Below are 27631 nucleotides of genomic sequence, written 5' to 3'. Positions count from 1 at the left end.
GTTACTGTTGTCCCGTTGACAATTTTGATTCTCATTTTTATATTGTAAATATCCAAAATAAGCTTTGGCAATATGTACATTGATACGTCATGCCAATAAAGCAAATTGAATTGAATTGAATTGAGAGAGAGAGAGAGAGAGAGAGAGAGAGAGAGAGAGAGAGAGAGAGAGAGAGAGAGAGAGAGAGAGAGAGAGAGAGAGAGAGAGACAGAGAGACAGAGAGAAGACAGACAGACAGAAGAGACAATGAGACAGAAAGAGAGGGGGAAAAAGAGAAATGAGATGGACAGATGAAGAGAAAACGAGACAAAGAGGCAGATGAGGAAATAGAGAGAAACGACAGAAGCAAATAGAGAAAGACCGGGTGAGAGTCTACGGGAGACAGTAAGAGAGGAGAGAAAAATTAATGAAAAAAGAGTAAGGGAAGGAAAGAGTTGGGGGGGCTCTGTAGGGGCTAGGTTGGCAGTCAGTAGGGGAGGGAAGGTAGAGTAGAGGGGCGGTGGGAAGAGGGGATCGGGGGGTGGGGGGGTAGTGTTAATGAGAGGTGCCCCCTGGCCTTTTTGAGCGTGGGACCGGACCACTGGGAGACCAGACACACACCGACTGGCATCCAGGGCCTTACAGTGGGCACAAGGTGGTTACACACACACGTTGTTAATAAAGGAACCCTCATTCCTGGTCTCGCTCTCCCATGCACTAACACACACGTCCAACCTTCAGGCCAAGGTCAGAGAACCAGCAACAATTGCCTGACAGGCAGCATTCACAGCATTTGTTCAAGGATGCTATTCTCCCATCTCCAGTTCGCCTCAAGAGCGTCTACAGCCTCTACAGCCTCAATCTTTCTCCTTCCCCTCAAAAGAGAAGGTTACAAGCCCAGTATGAGTATGAAACTACCGTTGCTCGCTATTTAGAGCTACTCAAATGAGTTGTACAGGGGTGTATTTATGTAACTGATTGCGTAGGAGTGTGTGTGTGTGGTGACTCGGAGTGGTGTTCTGTTGTGTCCTGTGAGATGTGCAGTGTTTGTGTGCGTGTGCGTGCGTGCATGAGACCGAATTTTCTCTCTCTGTTGCTTTGCCTCAGCAACCTCATATAAGACACTATCTGACTATGAGAACACAGCCAGGAGCCAACCCACTGTCTGTCTGTCTGTATGTCTGTTTGTTTGTCTGTTTGTCTGTCTGCTGTGTGCTTCTGCTCAGTTTGATGCCTCTCCAGTCTGTCAACCTGATGTGCCTCAGTCATTTCACTACTGACCTGCACAATTGCACACTCTCACACACACAAACACACACATGCACAAACTTACACAAACACACAGGCACGCAGAACTAAAGCAAAAAACAATCCACCCCAATGTCTGTTTGTGTGCTGAACACTACAGCACTAAAATTCCAGAAGGACAGCCCCGGTCCATTGTGCAGGGCCACATCTGGGTCACTGTGGTTTGGTGACAATGTGTCTCGTGGCCTCCAGAAAAACCAAACTTCCTGCTAGCCCAGCATTATGTCCATGTCAACACGCTGTACTGACGTGACACCATGCGAACTCCAAGACAGAGTGTCTTAGGCCAAAGTTGATTTGGGTTGTTAACCCCAACTGATTGCAAACTGTTAGATAAGATGGGCTTGTGCTATGTCTATAAGCCATAAGCTTCAGACTGTATGGAAGTAGTTTTGAAGTGAGGATAACAGACTCCAGACTTTGGGGTGTTATTTTTAAGCCTGCAGGACTGGAGGAGTCTCTCTCTTTATTTTCAATGTATCTCTTCATCAGATCTGTCTCTTCTCTCGTTAAGGATGAATAATGCAGGTGAAAGAGACCTGGTTCTTCAGTCTCAGGAAACAGGGAAAACACTCTCTCTTTTCATCCTCTCGTTTCCTACAGTGGTTTCCTCCTCATCGCTTCCCTTACATGTTAGATACTTTAGGACTGAGCTGTCCAATGGCAAACACTTGGCTATATTAGTAGCGCTTAAAGGCTTTAATATAAATTCCCTAACTTTTCTTCTTTCTATCTATCATTGTTCCAGTGCCTTAATCCAATTTCACTTTCCTAAAAATCTATACACAGGTAGTTTCAGTTTCACAACCAATTGAACATTGTCTGTTTCCTACGTCATTGCTCTTCTATCATTCCTTTCCCTTGTTATTTTCCATGCTATCTAATGTATTCTCTTTCTCTTTGTCAGTGTTGCAGTCTTTCCAAAAGAGCTGGCGACACACAGAACCCTATTTCAGCACCCGTCCCGCTCCCCTCCCCTTCTCCTTCCATTTTCCCTCTCCCCCCGTTCTCCACACATCCATTCGCACACTCTCCTACCCCAGACCCTGTCCTCTCCCTCTTGTCTCACTCACACACTTACCTGACACTCTCCCCCCATTTGTCACACGCCCATGTACAACACACCTCTATCTCGCCCACCCTCCCTCTCTCCAGGTGATTGTCTAGGGGGACAGACCTGAGGCAGTCTAGCAGTGATGCAGACCCTACACAGCCCGTGGATGGTATGCATGACTCCAGGCTCCTCCTGAGGACAGACACACTGTGGATGCTTCTCTGTCTACCGTCCTGGATGGTTCCCTGACGATGTTCCTCTAGAGTTCCTCTGCTCTTCTCTGGGTTCTCACAATGCTGTATGTGCTCTTCAATGTGTGGTCCAAATCTGATCCCAGACCTCTCTGTATGGTGGTTCTCTAGTCAGGATCCTCTATAGTCCAGTCAGTACGGTTTGTGTTGATTGCTGTCCTCTATGCAGCAATCACTAGGTATGGTCCTATCTGGATGGTCAACAGACAGTCAATGAGATGCACTAGAAACAATGATCTGTATGTGGTCAGCGCAGTCAACAATTAGATCCTCTATGAGTGGTCTTCAATGCTTCAATGTTCCCTTCAAGCCCTGTGTATGGGTCCTCAGAGTGCTGTGTATAGCTCCTCACGACACTGTGTCCTCAGATTGCTGTGTATGGCTCCTCACGACACTGTGTCCTCAGAATGCTGTGTATAGCTCCTCACGACACTGTGTCCTCAGAGTGCTGTGTATAGCTCCTCACGACACTGTGTCCTCAGAGTGCTGTGTATAGCTCCTCACGACACTGTGTCCTCAGAATGCTGTGTATAGCTCCTCACGACACTGTGTCCTCAGAGTGCTGTGTATGGCTCCTCACGACTCTGTGTCCTCAGAATGCTGTGTATAGCTCCTCACGACACTGTGTCCTCAGAATGCTGTGTATAGCTCCTCACGACACTGTGTCCTCAGAGTGCTGTGTATGGCTCCTCACGACTCTGTGTCCTCAGAATGCTGTGTATAGCTCCTCACGACACTGTGTCCTCAGAGTGCTGTGTATGGCTCCTCACGACTCTGTGTCCTCAGAATGCTGTGTATAGCTCCTCACGACACTGTGTCCTCAGAGTGCTGTGTATAGCTCCTCACGACACTGTGTCCTCAGAGTGCTGTGTATGGCTCCTCACATTACCGTGAGTCTGCCTAGCACTGTCCGGTCTTCTCTGCTCTGCGGAGAGAAGACGAGCGCTGTGCTCGCGGTGTGTGTGTCCGTGTGTGGGGGCTGGCGTCACAGAGGCGAGACTGGTGCTGGGTCGGCCTGCTCCAGCCCCACTGCTCTTGGCATGGCTGCTCATGGGAACTCCACTCAGGAGAAGAATGGGAGGAAGTGCCCCCTCACCCCCCCTCCTCCCCCCACCCTGAGCGCTGTCCGGGCCAGCCTGTTTTGCGCCGGCCCTCGATAAGCCCAGAACAGCTTCCTGAGCCAGCAGTATGGGGCTGGGAGAAAGAGGTGACAGAAACAGCTCACATACACACAGACTTCTGATCATACTGTAGAGGTGGAAGCAGAGAAGAGCACTGGAAGTGAGCACTCTTATATACATTACATGTATGTTGTGCATACGGAGGTGGGAGAGAGTTTGTGGACGCTCAATAACACAGCCATGTATAATAGACACACTCCCATATCTTTATGAATTCCACCTACGCCATATTCACCCACATACACTGACAATAAACATCCAAGCAACTTCTTGTGGTGCTACTTTGGCACTGAAAGATGAGACACGCTGAAAAGATGAAGGCTTAAAAGCCATGTGAAGCAGTCCTACCGTCTTTGACAACAGAACACCGTCCGTCATTTTCAGACTATTCTACATGTTGAATCGCCACCGTTCGTCCACATAAAGCATGTGATCTACTGTGCATTGCCGACTTACACTACATGACAAAAAGTTGCTTCCAGAGGCAGTTTGGAGCTCAGTAGTGAGTGTTGCAACCGAGGACAGACGATTTTTATGGGCTACCCAGTTCAGCACTCGGCGATCCCGTTCTGTGAGCTTGTGTGTCCTACCACTTCACAGCTAAGCCGTTGTTGCTCCTTGAAGTTTCCACTTCACAATAACAACACTTACAGTTGACCAGGGCAGCTCTAGCAGAGCAGAAATCTCTTGAACTGACTTGCTAGAAAGGTGGCATCATATGACGCTACCACATTGAAAGTCACTGAGCTCTTCAGTAAGGCCATTCTGCTGCTGCCAATGTTTGTTTATGGAGATTGCATGGCTGTGTGCTCGATTTTATTCACCTGTCAGCAACGGGTGTTGCTGAATTAGCCAAATCCACTAATTTGAAGGGGTGTCCACATACCTTTGTACATAAAGTGTACATTATCTTATTGTTATGGTGTTTCTGCTGCCTCCCAGCTAACAACACATGTTCCCACAACTTTAGAGAACGTTCCCTTAAGAGTCTCATTATGTCATTAGCTAACGTTTTCATGTTCATGAATGTTCCCATGATGTGCAAGGAATGTTTCCAAGAGACCATTCCCTTAATGTCAAAAATAACTTACCCAGAACGTGCTTAACATGTTCTCAGAACTTAAGATATCAATGTTCTAGACACATTTCATGGAAACTTTGCAAGAATATTTCTGTGTATCAGTTGTCAGGATATCACCTGATTAAACCAAAGAAACATTCTCCCCAAAAAAGTTATGGTTTCATTACACATTATTACTGTTGTCCAGCCGATCAAGACCCTGATTGATCCATTCGTAGCTCTTTGTCTGTTGGCAAGGGATACTCACACACACAGTACTTTTAACATACAGGTTCCAAATGACATATTCAACACACATGATTACATTATGCATGTTCATTTATACAGTCATCGTTCAACAGCCCTCACCTGGGATGAGAACTCACAACCTCTTGGTTCATGATCTTCCTGCTACGCCACCAAGTCTGTGTCATGTATTGGTTAATCTATTGGTTAATGTATTGGTTAATCTGACTAGTCTCATCATTGATTCGATTGACTTAGTTCAGCAATCCCTTAAGGGCTTTCAGTACAGTTGTGTAATGTTGGTGGGGCATGTTAATCGGTTTTAATGATACTCCTGAATCCCTATGAACTGTCAAAGTTTGAATTGAGTGTACTTTTAACAGAGCTGAGATTTACTTCAAAGGTCATCCACCCTATTATACCTATCAAGTTGTTTCAGATCTATACAAGTGCTTAGGGAGGAGGGGGTACGGTTTCTTTTGGACAGGACAGGGCCTCACTATACTGGCCCAATAAGCACATGTGCTAGAGATATCCCTTACTGAGACATTGGTGAGGGTGTTTGACATTGTTACTAGTGGCCTGGGTTTGAGATATGCTAGGGCAGGGTTTCCCAAACTTGGTCCTTGGGACCACAAGTGGTGCACGTTTTGGTTTTTGTCCCTAGCACTACACAGCTGATTGAAATAATAAACAAATCATCAAGCGTTGATCATTTGAATCAGCTGTGTAGTGCTAGGGACAAAAATCAAAATGTGCACCTCTTGGGGTCCTGAGGACCGTGCTTGGGAAACGCTAGGGGAATCACCCTACTCTCACATTGTTAGCAAAATATGTTCATGTAATTATTTGGCAACAGTTGCAACATACCTATCTGATCTAATTAAAATGAGTTTCTCATTGAAAGATGGGAATCTTTAGGAGTTCCCCTTGAGCATGAATTAATTCCACTTCCTCATAAATGATCGGTATTTATTCATTCTATATAGCTGAGCATCTCAAAGGGAACTCTAAGGACTTTTTGACATCTACACCACATATACCATGTACAACAAACATGTGTCACTAACCAGGAGTCAGTCATGATGTTGTGTGGTCCTCCCGCTACGACTCGGGAACGCATGCAGTTTATAGGCTACAGATGAAATAAGTTATGATGAACTTCACAGGGTGGTGAATGTGCACGGTGAAGAGGTCGATGCTCCTTTCAATAAATATCGAGGGTCTTGTTTTTAATTGGGTACATGGGAATTTAACCGTAAAAGGTATTTTTATGTGCACTACTAATCACGCACAGCCTTTTATCCACAACAAGTCCATTTGACGGAAACACATTTCTGGTGGGGAAATGCACATATTGTTTTAGAATATTTGCATGAAAATGTGTCGCCAATTGGATGGAAACTTAGCTACTGACAAGCGCATTTTAATTAGATCAGCTAGGTGTGTTGAAACTGTTGCCAAATAATAACATTAACATATTGTATATAGCTAAGAATGTGAGAGTAGAGGTATTCCCCTAGCAGGCCTCCAACCCAGGCCACCAGCACCAATGTTGAATGCCCTAACCACTGTCACAATAAGGGCTATCTTTAGGGCATGTGCTTACTGGGCCAGAATAGTCAGGCCCTGTCCAGAGAGAACGCTACCCCCTTCTCCATAGGCACATATGTACAGTTGAAGCCGGAAGTTTACATACACTTAGGTTGGAGTCATTAAAACACGTTTTTCAACCACTCCACAAATTTCTTGTTAACAAACTATAGTTTTGGCAAGTCGGTTAGGACATCTACTTTGCGCATGACACAAGTCATTTTTCCAACATTGTTTACAGACAGATTATTTCACTTATAACTCACTGTATCACAATTCCAGTGGATCAGAAGTTTACATACACTAAGTTGACTGTGCCTTTAAACAGCTTGGAAAATTACAGAAAATGATGTCAGGGCTTCAGAAGCTTCTGATAGGCTAATTGACATAATTTGAGTCAATTGGAGGTGTACCTGTGGATGTATTTCAAGGCCTACCTTCAAAAGCAGTGCCTCTTTGCTTGACATCATGGGAAAATTAAAAGAAATCAGCCAAGACCTCAGAAAAAAATCGGAGACCTCCACAGGTCTGGTTCATCATTGGGAGCAATTTCCAAACGCCTGAAGGTACCACGTTCATCTGTACAAATAATAGTACAAACAACATGGGACCACGCAGCCGTCATACCGTTCAGGAAGGATACACGTTCTGTCTCCTAGAGATGAACGTACTTTGGTACGAAAAGTGCAAATCAATCCCAGAACAGCAAAGGACCTTGTGAAGATGCTGGAGGAAGCAGGTACAAAAGTATCTATATCCACAGTAAAATGAGTCCTATATCGACATAACCTGAAGGCCGCTCAGCAAGGGAGAAGCCACTGCTCCAAAACCGCCATAGAAATGCCAGACTACGGTTTGCAACTGCACATGATGTCACGCCCTGACCATAGAGAGCCTTTTATTCTCTATGTTGGTTAGGTCGGGGTGTGACTAGGGTGGGTAATCTAGGTTGTTTTATTTCTATGTTGGCCTGGTATGGTTCCCAATCAGAGGCAGCTGTTTATCGTTGTCTCTGATTCGGGATCATATTTAGGCAGCCATTTCCCCACTGTGTTTTGTGGGATCTTGTTTATGTGTAGTTACCTGTGAGCACTCCATAGCTTCACGTATTGTTTGCTTTTTTTAAATTGTTTTGTACGTTTCACTTCAATAAATATGTGGAACCCATATCACGCTGTGCTTTGGTCCGAATGTTCTTACGACGATCGTGACACATGGGGACAAAGATCGTACTTTTTGGAGTAATGTCCTCTGGTCTGAGGAAACAAAAATAGAACTGCTTGGCCATAATGACCATCGTTATGTTTGGAGGAAAAAGGGGGAGGCTTGCAAGCCGAAGAACACCATCCCAACCGTGAAGAACGGGGGTGGCAGCATCATGTTGTGGGGGTGCTTTGCGGCAGAAGGGACTGGTGCACTTCACAAAATAGATTGCATCATGAGGAAGGACACTTATGTGGATATATTGAAGCAACATCTCAAGACATCAGTCAGTAAGTTAAAGCTTGGTGGCAAATGGGTCTTCCAAATGGACAATGACCCCAAGCACACTTCCAAAGTTGTGGCAAAATGGCTTAAGGGCAACAAAGTCAAGGTATTGGAGTGGCCATCACAAAGCCCTGACTTCAATCCTATAGACAATGTTGGGCAGAACTGAAATGGCGTGTGCGAGCAAGGAGGCCTACAAACCTGACTCAGTTACACCAGCTCTGTCAGGAGGATTGGGCCAAAATTCACCCAACTTATTGTGGGAAGCTTGTGGAAGGCTACACGAAATGTTTGACCTTAAAGTTAAACAATTTAAAGGTAATGCTACCAAATACTAATTGAGTGTATGTAAACTTCTGACCCACTGGGAATGTGATGAAAGAAATTAAAGCTGAAATAAATCATTCTCTCTACTATTATTCTGACATTTCACATTCTTAAAATAAAGTGGTAATCCTAACTGACCTAAGACAAGCAATTTTTACTAGGTTTGAATGTCAGGAATTGTGAAAAACTGAGTTTAAATGTATTTGGCTAAAGTGTATGTAAACTTCCAACTTCAACCGTAGATGAAACAACTTGTAAGCAATAGGGTGAATGCACTTTGAAGTAAATCTCAGCTCTGGTAAAAGTACACTCAATATATTATTTTATTCATCATAGTGATTCAGGAGTGTCATGAAAACTGCTCAATATGCTATACATATACACCCCTAAATTGCTGAAATAGGACAACTAAATCAATGATGAGAATAAACAGATTAAGCAAAAACTGTCACGGATATGGTGGTGCAGTGGAGAGATTGGAGTACTGTAAACCAAATCCCAGATGAGGAAATGTTGAATAATAGTTACTGTTTAAATGAACATGCACAATGTAATTGCAAGCTATGTAAGTTCAAAACACGATATGTTAACAGCAGTGTGTGTCCCTTGCCAACAGACAAAGTGGTATGAATAGCTCAGTAGTTCACCTTGGCCACAGTAACATGGTGTAATGAAAACATATTTCTTTAGAACCATCCTGACAACTGATACACAGAAATGTTCTTGCAATTTTCCCATGAAATTTGTTTAAAACATTATCTTACGTTCTAAGCACATGGCAACCATGTTCTACGTATATTGTGATGTTGATGGAATATTCTCCTAACCCACAGAAAACTGGACACAGAAATGTTCTTGCAATTTTCCCATGAAATTTGTTTAAAACATTATCTTACGTTCTAAGCACATGGCAACCATGTTCTACGTATATTGTGATGTTGATGGAATATTCTCCTAACCCACAGAAAACTGGACACATGAATGTTCTTGCAACGTTCCAATGAAACGTGTCTAGAACGGGATTATCTTTACATTATAGGTAACATTACAAAAATGTTCTCTCCCTAGAATTGTTAGCTGGGTTTACACATACCTCTCACCTCACTATTTTTATTCAAATCTTCTCTTTCACACACACTAACACAAAGTCAGTTTTCACACCTAGACACACTGTCTTGAGACCTTCTCCTGCTATCTGTACACTCCTGCAATCTCAGACCAGACACAAATCATGTTTGTTATGTTAGGTTCTTTTATATTTCCTCTCCTTTTCCTGGAAAATCAGGTCTGCAAATGTGCTACTCTGGCAAACCCCTTTCCAGTTATCAAAACACCCTCCTATTTTTGTTTTTGATTAACTACAGCGTGAGAGCTGGGAACATCGGGGCTATGAAATCGATGAAAAATAACAACAAAATCCCAACTAGCACATTTAGTTCCTTGGAAGTTGTGGGAACGTATGTTTTTGGTTTGACATTGGTGGTGGGAACGAACCCATACGTTTCCTGACAGGTAAAACAAAACATTTTTTAAACGTTCTGAGAACAGAAATTATAGGTTATTTGGAGGTTTATCAATAACTTCCTTTAAAGGTCATCATTATAAATAAGAATTTGTTCTTATCTGACTTGCCTAGTTAAATAAAGGTTAAAAACAACTTTCATTTAATATTTCAATACGACTTGTAATAGCAATGCTAGCTTATTTTTTGGGGAACTTTTTTAAACTGCAAGCACAGATAGGACACATGGAAATTCATTTCCTTAGGCATTAATCATGCAAACACATTGGCCAATGTGCCCTTGAGCAAGGCACTTGTAAGTTGCTCTGGATAAGAGCATCCGCTAAATTACTAAAATGTCAAATGTAATGTAAACGTTCTGTTAAAGTAATGAAATACCAATAAATGGTTCTCAGAACATTATGTGTTATCTGGGATTGCTCTGTGTAGGAAAAATCAATTAATGTCAGCCAGAAAACTGGCAAATGTAACCCAGAGCGACCTCATTAATTTCCAACATGTCTCCGTTCCATTTATCCTTTAGTGGCTGGCTCACTCGAGGTTAACAGAGACAGAGAAAGAGAGAGGCCAAAGAGGAACCCATAGTGCACTGTCTCCACAATGCTAACAGACTGTCAGAAAAGACCATTCACCTCCTTACATCCCCTCTACTGGGCGTTTAGGGGGACTTTCCCTGTTCTCCTATTAAAGGGGGGAAGGTTACCCTTCTATCGCACACAAAAACATGTGAGAGCTCTTTCTCTCCATTTTCTATCCTTCTATTCAGATCTAAACAAGCAGAAGGATGGATTAGAGGGAGAGAAAGGCGAGTGCTTGTAACGTTGTCTTTGAGCCAGACAAGACGAACGGAGCGGCTCCTTTTTGGAGTGTGGGATCTTCCGACAGTTCGTTCTTCTCTCTCTCTCTCTCTCTCTCAATTGCTCTCTCTCTCAACAGACATGTTACGGAAATGCCCAGAAAAGCCCAACGGTTCCTCATTCAGCCTGTGAAAGTGCTTTGCCCTTCTTTAAACTTGGTCCAAGGAGAACACCCCACAAAGACTCCTCAATCAGGCATCAAGAGATGAGAGAGAGGGGAAAAGAGGAGGAGAGGGAGGGGTAGAGAAATGGGAGAGAGATGGAGGGAGGGAAAAGAGCATTCAAAAACTGATGTAAAAGTCTTTAATATAGAGTTACATTACAGAGACTTCCTGTTCCTCAGTGTTAGCTTTCAGCTCGTCATAGCCCCACTTCCAAATCCACACTAAAACAACTGTTTGTTGCAGAACCAGGGTTGTGATCCAACAGTAAACATTTCAAGCAACGGAATGAGGAAAAGTTGATAGGGATTTGCAAGTTGACATTTTTGTGTGCTACCAGCACCAGCATCAAATTCCAGTGTAGCCAGTGAATCAAATAAACAGCACTGGATGTTTCTGATATGCAGATGTGACTTCTGGTCCCAACACGTGTAGTTAAACACGTCCACACACACGCACACACACACGCACACGCACACACACGCACACACACACACACACACACACACACACACACACACACACACACACACACACACACACACACAAACACACACACACACATACACACATACACAAACACACTCCTTTCACCACAGCTCCATGTCTCACACAGATACCCAGACATACAGTACAGACAGGCACAAGACACATACAGAGAAAGTTCCAAAAGATTCCCTCACCGTTAAGCATTGCATATTCTCAGGTCTTGTGGTCTTGGGGGCAGCACCATGGTTTGACAACGCAGCCTCTGAAAGAAAGACCAAAGAGTCACGGGCTGAGACACTGCCTTTAGAGAACATCTCTGCCTCTCTGTCTCTGGACCCTCAGGGTACCAACTCGGGGACTCCCTCTTCTTCTCAACAAGGTGCTGCCCAAAAAAATCCTCAATATATTGCAGATGCAAGATAATGTCCCAAATTTGATGCTGACAAAAAAAGTCCCCCAAACGTTTCTCTGTACGTTACAAGCGAATGGATTAAGCCTGTCCTGGGCTGCCTTGGTGTGTGTTGAGAAAGGGGCATCAGTTAGGACCCCTCTATGAAGGCACAAACAGAACTACTAACTCTGGGAAACTCTGCGCCCAACTAGCCAAGAGAGGAGAAGAGCACAAGAGACGGAGGGAAGCAGGGAGGGGGTAAAAAGAAAAGGAACTTCCCTCTCACTCCATTATCCCTCCTTCGAGGGCTCCTGTGAGGTTACCATGGTGACGGCAGCCTCGCCCCAGCCTCAATGTCCTTTTAACCATTCCTCATAAAGGCAGCATTCAGCTGGCCCACAATGCTGATGCCTGCTCCCCCCTCCCTCCTTCCCTCCATCCCTTCCTTCTTCCTTCCTTCCCTCCCTCCCTCCCTCCCTATACATATAGCTGCAAATCTCTCTCCCTCTCTCTCTCCTTTTACACGGAGCTGTATCTATCTCCCTGTCGTCACTCTATACAGATACACGCTCTCTTACATTCTTATGCTCTTTGCCATTCTAGCTCTTTTCTGCTTCTATATTTCACTATCTCTCTCTCCCCTTCTCTCTCCCCCTCTCATTCCTCACGCAGATGGTGAGATTTGATTTCAAACTCATCCACCCCATAGAAACACCGTCCCCTTCATCTCTCCAGCATTGTGTTAGCCTCCTGAGGAGTTCATAATCGTGTTAGCATTCACACACACACAGACACAAACATCAATAAAACACAGAAGAGCACGCACACACACACACACACACACACACACACACACACACACACACACACACACACACACACACACACACACACACACACACACACACACACACACACACACACACACACACACACACACACACACACACACACACACACAGTCCTGCCACAGTTAGTTCTCCTACAGCTTCTTCGTTCACATTCTACCATCCCGCAGGCGGGTTGCCGGGGTAACGGGGCAAGCTTCAAACAGGAGCCTGAGAGTTCAGTCACTTTAATCCCAACTCCCCAGAGAGCCAACCTGCACACCCATCGGCCCTTTGTTTGGATAACCATTAATCACACAGAGTGAACAACGTAAAACACCAAATAATGCATGCAGAGCAGAATTTCGTCGATACCCGCTAATTATCAAAATAAGAGCCGTTCAATTCTACAACCACCTAAAAGGAAGTGATTCCCAAACCTTCCATAACAAAGCCATCACCTATAAAGAGATGAACCTGTAGAAGAGTCCCCTAAGCAGGCTGGTCCTGAGGCTCTGTTCACAAACAGACACCACAGAGCCCCAGGACAGTAACAATTAGACCCAAACAAATCATGAGAAAACAAAAAGATAATTACTTGACATATTGGAAAGAATTAACAAAACAACAGAGAAAACTAGCTCTCAAGAGAAGATAGGCTATGTGATAAACTCCCATATCTATTGGGTGAAACACCACAGTGTGCAATCACAGCAGCAAGATTTGTTATCCTGTTGCCACAAGAAAAGGGCAACCAGTGAAGAACCAACACCATTGTAAATACAACTCATATTTATTTGTTTTCCCTTTTGTACTTTTGTACTTTAACTATTTGCACATCATTACAACACTGTACATAGACATAATATGACATTTGAAATGTCTTTTTTCTTTTGGAACTGAGTGTAATATGTACTGTTCAATTTGATTGTTTATTTCACTTTTGTTTATCCATTTCACTTGCTTTGGCAATGTTAACATATGTTTCCCATGCCATTAAAGCCCCTTGAGTTGAATTGAGAGAAAGAGAGAGAGTGAGAGAAAGAGAGAGAGCGAGAGAGAGAACGAGAACGAGAACGAGAGAGAGAGAGAGAGAGAGAGAGAGAGAGAGAGAGAGAGAGAGAGAGAGAGAGAGAGAGAGAGAGAGAGAGAGAGAGAGAGAGAGAGAGAGAGAGAGAGAGAGACAGAGAGAGAGACAGAGAGACAGAGAGGTGTGAGGACAAAGAGTAGTGTTGGCCATTGGCCACAGTCAGTCAGTCTTGCCACAGAGCTGCCCAGCCATAAAACATCTCTCTCCCCAAGTAGCATGGAAGATCTCTTCACTCTCTTGACATCCTGGCCCTCCTTTCACACCACAAACAAATAAACACTTGGTGGAGAGAATGAAGGAACATTCTCTCCATCAAGCCGACTTCTTTCACAGTCGTTTTTAAGATCATGTTTGACAAATCAAGATGGCGTAGTAGTCGGACGTGTGTTTGTCTTGTCTCGTTTCATAATTTTTTCCGTATATATTTTAATCTCAACTGCCTCACCCAATGTGGTACGGATCTGCTATTTTTATACTTAATAACTGGAACCTCCATCAGAAGCTAGCCAGCTAACTAGCTAGTAGTCATTGTTAGCAGTCTTCACCTTTAGCTCGGACACCAGCCAGCTTTAGCTCAGTCAATACCTGCCAGTCTGCACATCGCGATATCAACCCAGAGCATATGGGACTGCTTTTCTCTACCACATCACCGGATTCCTGCCGCAAGCTCTGGACCAATACACCGGATCATCGCATCTAGCTGTAACCGAATGGCTATTGCTGGCTAACGCCTCTGTCCCAAAGCAAGAACCGGTTAGCTTTGAGCTAGCCTCGAGCTAGGCCCATCTCCCGGCTAGCCGACGAATGTATACCACCTAACTCTTGGGCTACAAAACGTCTTTTGCCAATTGGCAACAGAGCCCCGCCGATCCATCACAATTGGTCTGCTGACGTAATCGTCTGATGAGGCTTCAACAGGCTTTTCCGTTGTGATGTCGCCGAAGACCCATCTGCTATCCCCGGCCCGCTAGCTTTCTGAACGCCGTGTCTACCGCTCGCCTAGCATAGTAGCAACTACCGAACGGCTCCCTGATTCACATATTGCGGCTCATTGGACCCTATGATCACTCGGCTACACAGCTGATGCCTGCTGGACTGTACACAGTACCTCATGTTTTTTATCTGTTGTTCCCAGCCTCGAACTCAGGTCCTGTGTGTACCGAACTGACCCTCTCTGCCAATTCATTGCCATTTACCCGTTGTTGTCTTAGCTCTCCCGATCAACACCTGTGATAGCTTTATGCCTCTGTCTAATGTTAATATGCCTTGTCTACTGCTGTTTCAGTTAGTTCTTATTGTTTAATTTCACTGTAGAGCCCCCAGTCCTGCACATGCGGAGACCTCACCTGGCTTAACTGGTGACTCCAGAGATGCAACCTCTCTCATCGTCACTCAATGCCTAGGTTTACCTCCACTGTACTCACATCCTACCATACCCTTGTCTGTACATTATGCCCTGAATCTATTCTACCACGCCCAGAAATCTGCTCCTTTTATTCTCTGTTCCAAACGCACTAGACGACCAGTTCTTATAGCCTTTAGCCGCACCCTTATCCCACTCCTGCTCTGTTCTGCTGGTGATGTAGAGGTTAACCCAAGCCCTGTAGCCCCCAGTACTACATCTATTCCCCAGGCGCTCTCATTTGTTGACTTCTGTAACCGTAAAAGCCTTGGTTTCATGCATGTTAACATCAGAAGCCTCCTCCCTAAGTGTGTTTTATTCACTGCATTAGCACACTCAGCCAACCCTGATGTCCTAGCCGTGTCTGAATCCTGGCTTAGGATTAGGAGCCACCAAAACTTTTGACATTTCCATCCCCAACTACAACATTTTCCGTCAAGGTAGAACTGCCAAGGGGGGCGGAGTTCCAATCTACTGCAGAGATAGCCTGCAGAGTTCTGTCATACTATCCAGGTCTGTGCCCAAACAGTTCTAGCTTCTACTTTTAAAAATCCACCTTTCCAGAAATAAGTCTCTCACTGTTGTCGCTTGCTTTAAACCCCCCCCCCCCCCGGCCACCAGCTGTGCCCAGGACACTATATGTGAATTGATTGCCCCCCATCTATCTTCAGAGTTCATACTGTTAGGTGACCTAAACTGGGATATGCTTAACACCCCGGCCATCCTATAATCTATGCTAGATGCCCTCAATGTCCCACAAATTATCAAGGAACCCACCAGGTACAACCCTAAATCCGTAAACATGGGCACCCTCAGAGATATCATCCTGACCAACTTGCCCTCTAAATACACCTCTGCTGTCTTCAACCAGGATATCAGTGATCACTGCCTCATTGCCTGTGTCTGTAATGTGTCCGCGGTCAAACGACCACCCCTCATCACTGTCAAACACTCCCTAAACAATTCAGCGAGCAAGCCTTTCTAATCGACCTGGCCCGGGTATCCTAGAGGGATATTGACCTCATCCTGTCAGTAGAGGACGCCTGGTAGATCTTTAAAAGCATTCCCCATTAAAAAAAAATTGAACAAAGAACAGATATAGCCCTTGGTTCACTCCAGACTTGACTGCCCTTGACCAGCACAAAAACATCCTGCGGCGTACTGCATTAACATCGAATATCCCCCGCGATATGCATCTTTTCAGGGAAGTCAGGAACCAATATACACAGTCAGATAGGAAAGCAAATGCTAGCTTTTTCAAACAGAAATTTGCATCCTGTAGCACTAATTCCAAAAAGTTTGGGGACACTGTAAAGTCCATGGAGAATAAGAGCACCTCCTCTGAGCTGCTCTTATTATCAAAAAGCATTTTTCTACAGCTGGCCATGCTTTCCACCTGGCTACCCCTAACCCGGCTAACAGCTCTGCACCCCCTGCAGCAACTTGCCAACCCCCCCCCCCCCCACTTCTCCATCACCCAAATCCAGATAGCTGATGTTCTGTAAGAGCTGCAAAAACTGGACCCCTACAAATCAGCCGGGCTAGACAATCTGGACCCTCTCTTTCTAAAATTATCCGCCGAAATTGTTGCAACCCCTATTACTAGCCTGTTCAACCTCTCTTTCGTGTTGTCTGAGATTCCCAAAGATTGGAAAGCAGCTGCGGTCATCCCCCTCTTCAAAGGGGGAGACACTCTAGACCTAAACTGTTACAGACCTATATCCAACCTGTTCTGACTTTCTAAAGTCTTCGAAAGCCAAGTTAACAAACAGATCACCGACCATTTCAAATCCCACCGTACGTTCTCCACTATGCAATCTGGTTTCCGAGCTGGTCATGGGTGCACCTCAGCCACGCTCAAGGTCCTAAACGATATCATAACCGCCATCGATAAAAGACAGTACTGTGGAGCCGTCTTCATCGACCTGGCCAAGGCTTTCGACTCTGTCGATCACCGCATTCTCATCGGCAGACTCAATATTCTTGGTTTCTCAAATGACTGCCTCGCCTGGTTCACCAACTACTTCTCAGATAGAGTTCAGTGTGTCAAATTGGAGGGTCTGTTGTCCGGACCTCTGGTAGTCTCTATGGGGGTGCCAAAGGGTTCAATTCTCGGGCCAACTCTTTTCTCTGTATACATCAATGATGTCACACTGCTGGTGATACTCTGATCCACCTATACGCAGACGACACCATTCTGTATACTTCTGGCCCTTCTTTGGACACTGTATTAACAATCCTCCAAACAAACTTCAATGCCATACAACTCTCCTTCCGTGGCCTCCAACTGCTCTTAAATGCTAGTAAAACTAAATGCATGCTCTTCAACCGATTGCTGCCCGCACCTGCCCGCCCGATTAGCATCACTACTCTGGACGGTTCTGACTGAATATGTGGACAACTACAAATACCTAGGTGTCTGGTTAGACTGTAAACTCTCCTTCCAGACTCACATTAATCATCTCCAATCCAAAAGTACCATCTGTTTTGTCACCAAAGCCCCATATACTACCCAACACTGCGACCTGTATGCTCTCGTCGGCTGGCCCTCGCTACATTTTCGTCGCCAAACCCACTGGCTACAGGTCATCTATAAGTCTCTGCTAGGTAAAGCCCTGCCTTATCTCAGCTCACTGGTCACCATAGCAACACTCACCTGTAGCACGCGCTCCAGCAGGTATATTTCACTGGTCATCGCAAAAGCCAACACCTCCAGTGGCCGCCTTTCCTTCCAGTTCTCTGCTGCCAATGACTGGAACAAATTGCAAAAATCACTGAAGCTGGAGACTTATATCTCCCTCACTAACTTCAAGCATCAGCTGTCAGAGGAGCTTACTGTTCACTGCAACTGTAAACAGCCTTCTGTAAATATCCCACCCAACTACCTCATCCACATATTGTTAATTCTTTTTCTTGCTCTTTTGCACCCCAGTATCTCTACTTGCACATCATCATCTGCACATCTATCACTTCAGTGTTAATGCTAAATTGTAATTATTTCGCCACTATGGCCTATTTATTGCCTTACCTCCCTAATCTTACTATATTTGCACACACTGTACATAGATTTTCTATTGTGTTATTGACTGCACGTTTTTTTAACCCATGTGTAACTCTGAGTTGTTGTTTTTGTCACACTGCTTTGCTTTATCTTGGCCAGGTCGCAATTGTAAATGAGAACTTGTTCTCAACTGACCTACCTGGTTAAATAAAGGTGAAATATATATATATATATTTAAATCACCTCAAGCGCGAGGACATAATGTTGTTTCCATGTCATTTCAACAACAAAAAAATCAATGCAGTGATGTTGAATCTACATGGAAAACTGAGTGGATTTGCTAAAAGTCATCATTGTAAGGGAATTTCGTATTTTTTTCACCCAAATATTAACCTAAATCCAATGTTGATTTCACGTTGAATGCACGTTAGTTAACAACTCAACCAAATGTAAATAATAACTAGACGTTGAAATGACATCTGTGCCGAGTGGGTTGGGTGTCAATGGGAGAGGTGTCATGGCTAGAAAGAGCCCTACGTCAAAAAAGTGTGTCAGACATGGCAGATACCTCTTGCCTCTACTAATATGGCTGAAATCAACATATATACATACATGTATTGGCTGAACCATAGGGGCTAATCTGAGCTGAGTATGAGAAATTATGTTCGAATCAAATTAAAAACATTCTGAAGACTAAACAAGATTAAACTGAACACATGCACACACACTCCCCCTCTCTCTCGCTCTATCGCTGACCCTGTGTGAGGCGGTTTTAAAATGTGGCTGTGAATTGGAGCGGTGGGGAGAGCAGCTTCTGCATATTGAAGGTACACTCTTGTGTCCCTCTTAGGGCAAGCTACATCTGGTTGAGTGACGCTTTGAAAAGGACACATTGTCACATATGTCTCTTCCTCCCCATCAGGGAATGCTACCTCTGGTCAAAGTGGTCAAAGCAGAGGCTGCACCAGAGAGAGAGACAGAGAGACAGAGAGACAGAGAGACAGAGACAGAGACAGAGACAGAGACAGAGAGAGAGAGAGAGAGAGAGAGAGAGAGAGAGAGAGAGAGAGAAAGAGAGAAAGAGAGAAAGAGAGAAAGAGAGAGAGAGAGAGAGAGAGAGAGAGAGAGAGAGAGAGAGAGAGTTCTCTCTGTTCACAAACACAAACACACCCCACAGAGCCCCAGGACAACAGCACAATTAGACCCAACCAAATCATGAGAAAACAAAAAGATAATTAATTACTTGACACATTGGAAAGAATTAACAAAAAAACAGAGCAAACTAGAATGCTATTTGGCCCTAAACAGAGAGTACACAGTGGCAGAATACCTGACCACTGTGACTGACCCAAATTTAAGGAAAGCTTTGACTATGTACAGACTCAGTGAGCATAGCCTTGCTATTGAGAAAGGCCGCCGTAGGCAGACATGGCTCTCAAGAGAAGACAGGCTATGTGCACACTGCCCACAAAATGAGGTGGAAACTGAGCTGCACTTCCTAACCTCCTGCCCAATGTATGACCATATTAGAGAGACATATTTCCCTCAGATTATACAGATCCACAAAGAATTTGAAAACAAATCCAATTTTGATAAACTCCCATATCTACTGGGAGAAATTCCACAGTGTGCTATCACAGCAGCAAGATTTGTGACCTGTTGCCACAAGAAAAGGGCAACCAGTGAAGAACAAACACCATTGTAAATACAACCAATATTTATGCTTATTTATTTTAACTTGTGTGCTTTAACCATTTGTACATTGTTACAACACTGTGTATATATAATATAACATTTGTAATGTCTTTATTGTTTTGAAACTTCTGTATGTGTAATGTTTACTGTTAATTTGTATTGTTTATTTCACTTTTGTATAATATCTACCTCACTTGCTTTGGCAATGTTAACACATGTTTCCCATGCCAATAAAGCCCCTTGAATTGAATTGAATTGAGAGAGAGAGAGAGAGAGAGAGAGAGAGAGAGAGAGAGAGAGAGAGAGAGAGAGAGAGAGAGAGAGAGAGAGAGAGAGAGAGAGACACAGAGAGAGAGACACAGAGACACAGACAGACAGACAGACAGACAGACAGACAGACAGACAGACAGACAGACAGACAGACAGACAGACAGACAGACAGACAGACAGACAGACAGACAGACAGACAGACAGACAGACAGAGACAGACAGACAGACAGACAGACAGACAGACAGACAGACAGACAGACAGACATTAACCACCAGTGCCTTGAATAAAGTAACCCATCAGATGCTTACTCACACGTTACCTGTCAAGAGGTCTAATTACCAGGATGTGACGGGTGAACCCTGCATACTGGGTAGATCAAGGGAAAATAGGACATGAAAACATGCAGGCAAACGCCGAGAGATGGAATGAAACAGTATTTCCCCCGGAGCCCAAAGACACAGCTATACGGCAGAGAAAAAAAGACAGGAAAGCACACACAGACATACACAGAGTGACGGTCGGGATGAAATGCAATTTGGTTATGGTTGGGTTGACTGCACAAAAACGGTCCACTCTGAAGCAAAAGCTGGGGAGCTGAAAGCGACTGGAAGGTGATGACACCCCCAGAGCAAACAGATAGATGAACATAAAGCAGCAGACACACAAATGAACGAGAGAGACAGACAGGCAGGGTTTCTGCCCACCAAACTGAGGGTGACTGACTCATCATGCCACACGGGGTGACGCAACGTGACGGGGACATTTAGGGTGACCGGGCGGACTGCAGCTTTTGTGATTGGCATGTTTCGGTTTTACATACTGTACTGTACGGTGATATTATAGATATTGTAAGATGGCACTACCTTGACGCTATGAAAGGCAACCAATAAAAAAACGTATATAGGCCTGAACATTATATTGTTAAAAGGGACAGCTGAAAGCAAGTGAGGAAATGTGACACAGGTGAAAACAGATGTGAAAGTGATGAAGAGAGACAGAGAAATGAGACAGATCAGGGAGACAAAGAGAAAGGGAGTGGAAAAGTGACAGAGACTAAGTGAGCTGTCTTGGGTTCGGTGTCTCACTCCCATGGCACATGAACATGACATCATCACCAACAGGAGTTTAGCCAGTGGCGAGCCCCAGAATGACTCCATAGAATCTGACAGCTCTCCGATTCTCCCTGATGAGCCTAGTTGGTTCCAGGTCTAACAGTCAGTTTACAGATATAAGCTTAGGCTTTTTAGTATACAAAAACAAAACAAAAAGTACAACATATTTAAGGAAGTTTTCATATAGATACATATGAGAGGATAAATTATGAGAGCCTACATGATGATGATGGTTGGAGAAACAAAACAAAACAATGGGTTGAGTTTTGTGTATTTTATCATTCAACTGGGCAGGAAGTGGACAGAGGAGAGGACAGAGGAGAGGAAGTGACCTATTAGGATGGGAAATTTCACTTTGGATCAACTGGACAGTAGCCTGAGGCTTGTGTTACCCTTTAGTCAGATACGCATCATTGCAAACCTGAGTCATATACAAAGTCTCTCTCACTCTCTATCTCTGGCCCTCTCTTGCACACACACACCCGCACACAACCACACACACACACGCACAAATAAACTTCTCACAGCAGCGGGGTGAACTAATTTGCGGTAACACCATTGAAATGTGAGGACATGCTAGCTCTATGTGACACAGGGGAGATATTATTGATGCTTGACATTTACTAAATTCCATATAAATATCTAATCTGCAGATTAAAAGGCATTTCAAGCCATCTGTTAAAGGCCAGCAACAAAACAATCAAATAATATGCAGTAGAAAGGTCTCGTGTTTCAGTAGGCATTGATGGATAAAAGTGTGAAATATCAAATTGAATGTTGTCCCCTATGTGGGGGCCACAAAAAATATGAGAGTGAGAATGACTGAAAAAATCAATGGGGGCCCCTCGGTTGGTAATAAGACCATAATTACTACAAGTTTAGACTAATACTAATTTACCAATATGAAAAACTGAGAAAAACTGCTGATGCACAAACAAACGATATTCTACCTTGCACCCATGTTTGTCCTCTGTAGTTGCATGCCTTTCTTTTTTTGCTGAAATCCATACTTTTTCAACAAACGTTAATCAAGTGACTGTTTGCTCATTGCTGTTGCTCAAAGACGGCAACTCAGCGCAAATGTGCATGTGCCAATTGAATTTCAACAAGAAAACAGTCGGTGGTGGTTGTATTTGATTAATGTTAATTGAAAAAGTATGGATTTCAGCAAAGAAAGAGGACAGACACAGAGGACAAACATAGGTACAAGGTATGCGTTTTATAAATTCTAAACTTTGGGGGGGTGGGTCTCTAATTTAACCATTCTCCTATTTGTTTAAAATGCAATTGTGTACTACTACAGTGGTAAATATTAAAATAAAAGATTATTCCAAATGAAACGAACACCCCCGCCTCTCTGTCATGGTTTAAACCAGTGACAGTTGGTTCAGGTTCTTTCAATCAAATTCATCTCTCTAGTCCGCCTGTCTTCCTCTGTCTTAAGCTTTCGCTAGCTAACTTTATCAACTGGGTCCAGCCCGCTAGCAAACTTTCAACATTATCAACTGGGTCCAGCCCGTTAGCAAACTTTCAACATTATCAACTGAGTCCAGCCCGCTAGCAAACTTTCAACATTATCAACTGGGTCCAGCCCGCTAGCAAACTTTCAACATTATCAACTGGGTCCAGCCCGCTAGCAAACCATCAACATTATCAACTGGGTCCAGCCCGCTAGCAAACTTTCAACATTATCAACTGAGTCTAGCCCGCTAGCAAACTTTCAACATTATCAACTGAGTCCAGCCCGCTAGCAAACTTTCAACATTATCAACTGGGTCCAGCCCGCTAGCAAACTTTCAACATTATCAACTGAGTCCAGCCCGCTAGCAAACTTTCAACATTATCAACTGAGTCCAGCCCGCTAGCAAACTTTCAACATTATCAACTGGGTCCAGCCCGCTAGCAAACTTTCAACATTATCAACTGGGTCCAGCCCACTAGCAAACTTTCAACATTATCAACTGGGTCCAGCCCGCTAGCAAACTTTCAACATTATCAACTGGGTCCAGCCCGCTAGCAAACTTTCAATATTATCAACTGGGCCCTCAGATTCCTGCTCTGATGAGCTCGGGACAGACACAGCTGTATTTGCGACCCGTGTTTCAGCCCCCTTTCAGGTGTCCCGACTTTTCTTTTTACAAAAAAGGTCAATTTGTCAGCAAGATGCATCAATTAATTCAGGATACAAGAGTGTGGGTGCACAGTGCAGTGTTTGAATGCTTGAATTATTTTGGTGTGGGCAACGAAGTGATTTGTTTGACAATCAGATGAAAACATCATGACTGGTTGTGTTCATGCGACATTAAAAGGTAATAAATGTTTACCATTAAAATACATGTCTTCTTACTATTAGGCCCATAAAAAAATCACAAATAGGAAGTCCTGTGAAAAGAAATACAGACCCCTGAATGTCACGGTATAATTCACACTCTGGTGTTGATTGTGATCTGTGATGGATTGGCACATCAAAATTCAGATTCATCTTTGTCATTCCTCTCGTGTTCACAATGCCAGACACAACTGACTGTAGAGAAGTGGGTTGGGTAGGTGTGTAAATGTTTCAGCACTTCAGGGGAGGAGAGTATGTGTGCATGCCTGATTACGTGTCTACTCACTGCATACAGATGACACACTTTCATCCACACTCTGCTGTATGGGCACATGTGGAGACCATCTGACCTAACAACGTCTGAGGGAAATGTACTAGACATGGTTAAATACACTAGACATGGTTAAATACACAGACATGGTTAAATACACTAGACATGGTTAAATACACTAGACATGGTTAAATACACAGACATGGTTAAATACACTAGACATGGTTAAATACACAGACATGGTTAAATACACTAGACATGGTTAAATACACAGACATGGTTAAATACACAGACATGGTTAAATACACTAGACATGGTTAAATACACAGACATGGTTAAATACACAGACATGGTTAAATACACTAGACATGGTTAAATACACTAGACATGGTTAAATACACAGACATGGTTAAATACACTAGACATGGTTAAATACACTAGACATGGTTAAATACACAGACATGGTTAAATACACAGACACATACAGGTCCCTTTGCGTCAGTTTTAAATACACTAGAAATCCTGGAGAGTGAGAACACACATGACACACAGACAAACATACCAACACACACATACACACAGACACACACACATACAAACACACACACAGACACACATACAAACACACACACAGACACACACACACACACACACACAAACACATACACACAGACACACACACACATACAAACACACACACACACACACACACACACACACACACACACACACACACACACACACACACACACACACACACACACACACACACACACACACACACACACACACACACACACACAAACACACACACAGACACACACAAACACACAGACACACATACTGTACACACAAACACACACACATACAAACACACACACAGACACACATACACACAGACACACATACAGACACACGCACCTAAAACTCCTCTGAAAGACTGCCCTCCACATTTACATAATGGCATGTACGTCCATTATAAAAGACACACACAGACATATAAACTCTGACAGACACTAACACACTTAAACAGACCTTCCTCTACATATACAGTGGGGAGAACAAGTATTTGATACACTGACGATTTTGCAGGTTTTCCTACTTACAAAGCATGTAGAGGTCTGTAATTTTTATCATAGGTACACTTCAACTATGAGAGACGGAATCTAAAACAAAACTCCAGAAAATCACATTGTATGATTTTTAAGTAATTAATTTGCATTTTATTGCATGACATAAGTATTTGATACATCAGAAAAGCAGAACTTAATATTTGGTACAGAAACCTTTGTTTGCAATTACAGAGATCATACGTTTCCTGTAGTTCTTGACTAGGTTTGCACACACTGCAGCAGGGATTTTGGCCCACTCCTCCCTACAGATCTTCTCCAGATCCTTCAGGTTTCGGGGCTGTCGCTGGGCAATACGGACTTTCAGCTCCCTCCAAAGATTTTCTATTGGGTTCAGGTCTGGAGACTGGCTAGGCCACTCCAGGACCTTGAGATGCTTCTTACGGAGCCACTCCTTAGTTGCCATGGCTGTGTGCTTCGTGTCGTTGTCATGCTGGAAGACCCAGCCACGACCCATCTTCAATGCTCTTACTGAGGGAAGGAGGTTGTTGGCCAAGATCTCGCGATACATGGCCCCATCCATCCTCCCCTCAATACGGTGCAGTCGTCCTGTCCCCTTTGCAGAAAAGCATCCCCAAAGAATGATGTTTCCACCTCCATGCTTCACGGTTGGGATGGTGTTCTTGGGGTTGTACTCATCCTTCTATTCCTCCAAACACGGCGAGTGGAGTTTAGAGCAAAAAGCTCTATTTTTGTCTCATCAGACCACATGACCTTCTCCCATTCCTCCTCTGGATCATCCAGATGGTCATTGGCAAACTTCAGACGGGCCTGGACATGCGCTGGCTTGAGCAGGGGGACCTTGCGTGCGCTGCAGGATTTTAATCCATGACGGCGTAGTGTGTTACTAATGGTTTTCTTTGAGACTGTGGTCCCAGCTCTCTTCAGGTCATTGACCAGGTCCTGCCGTGTAGTTCTGGGCTGATCCCTCACATTCCTCATGATCATTGATGCCCCACGAGGTGAGATCTTGCATGGAGCCCCAGACCGAGGGTGATTGACCGTCATCTTGAACTTCTTCCATTTTCTAATAATTGCGCCAACAGTTGTTGCCTTCTCACCAAGCTGCTTGCCTATTGTCCTGTAGCCCATCCCAGCCTTGTACAGGTCTACAATTTATCCCTGATGTCCTTACACAGCTCTCTGGTCTTGGCCATTGTGGAGAGGTTGGAGTCTGTTTGATTGAGTGTGTGGACAGGTGTCTTTTATACAGGTAACGAGTTCAAACAGGTGCAGTTAATACAGGTAATGAGTGGAGAACAGGAGGGCTTCTTAAAGAAAAACTAACAGGTCTGTGAGAGCCGGAATTCTTACTGGTTGGTAGGTGATCAAATACTTATGTCATGCAATAAAATGCAAATAATTTCCTTAAAAATCATACAATGTGATTTTCTGGATTTTTGTTTTAGATTCCGTCTCTCACAGTTGAAGTGTACCTATGATAAAAATTACAGACCTCTACATGCTTTGTAAGTAGGAAAACCTGCAAAATCGGCAGTGTATCAAATACTTGTTCTCCCCACTGTACATGCACCCAAAACCAGAAAGGGTAGTCCATTCTCCCCTATACTGTACATCCACCACCTTCAAAGTGTATGTAGGAGATTGTGGTTGGGAGCTCAGGTGGTGTACATTACCTAGCCCTGCTGTCTAACCCATTGGAGAAGATGTTGAAAACATCTGCAATAGAATGTGTTCAGCAGACCAAAAGGTGGTGTGATCGATCTCTCTCACTCCCCGAGAAGTGCTTAAATTAGCCTTTTAAATGCAAAGCTGGTACCCTGGCCAATTATGCCACCAGTCTGGCCCATGTCGATGTGCACTCATGCGGAAGGGAAGGGAAGAGCTTTAATGTGCCGCACCACCAGGGTTGGATATGTTACTTTCTAAATGTAATCCGTTACAGTTTCAGTCACCTGCCCAAAAGTATAGTCAGTTACATAATTTTGGGATTAGCAAATAGGAATCTGATTACTTTCATTTACTTTTAGATTACTTTCCCCTTAAGACGCAATAGAAGAAGACGCAAAGGATCCATCAAATGCATTTGGTGATCTTATTATATATTTTTTTACGGGTAACTCTATCTACCCCCCATATTTTTGCAGGTAACGTAACTGATTACAGTTGCAGTTTTTATGTAATCAGATAACATGTAACTAATTACATCTTGGCCAGGTCGCAGTTGTAAATGAGAACTTGTTCTCAACTAGCTTACCTGGTTAAATAAAGGTGAAATATATATATTTTGTTTAAATGTAATCAGTTACTGCTCAACTCTGTGCGCCACATACTCAGAGCAGAGCATGCTGGATTGGGAGGGAGATTCGGCATGCTATGAGCCTATTGTGTGGCTGTAATAGCAATGACATGAATTCAAAGCAGGGGAATGTGGTAAAAAGAGATGGTCAACAGAGGCTGGCAGTATGACTCTGTAGGAAGAAATTTGGTCTTAGATTTGTATTACAGTTTTAAACTTTTGTGTTACATTAGTGCAGGTACTCACATACCTTTGCTTCTCTCAGGTAGTCTAATTCTTCATTTGAATATTCCTATCAGTATTAATTGCTAATGACACATACATGACAGCAGTGTC

The 27631-nt window shown here is 43.8% G+C and overlaps 1 protein-coding gene across 3 annotated transcripts in view; it reads right to left on the bottom strand.

Moving 5' to 3' along the window:
* rgs3a (regulator of G protein signaling 3a) overlaps window positions 1-27631 on the bottom strand; it is a 228559-nt gene that overhangs the window by 168000 nt on the left and 32928 nt on the right. For 2 of the 3 annotated variants that reach the window (XM_071363911.1, XM_071363913.1), the window contains one exon: window positions 11711-11778. In XM_071363911.1, coding sequence (XP_071220012.1) covers window positions 11711-11778 — 68 coding nt within the window. Of the gene's footprint in view, window positions 1-2464; window positions 3606-11710; window positions 11779-27631 lie in introns of those variants that run through there. The other variant, XM_071363912.1, reaches the window with a different exon arrangement.

The sequence above is a fragment of the Salvelinus alpinus genome, chromosome 24 (assembly GCF_045679555.1).
Source record: "Salvelinus alpinus chromosome 24, SLU_Salpinus.1, whole genome shotgun sequence".
In the NCBI taxonomy this organism is placed as follows: Eukaryota; Metazoa; Chordata; class Actinopteri; order Salmoniformes; family Salmonidae; genus Salvelinus; species Salvelinus alpinus.
The sequence above is the reverse complement of the archived record's forward strand: the minus strand, read 5'-3'. Positions and strand labels throughout refer to the sequence as shown.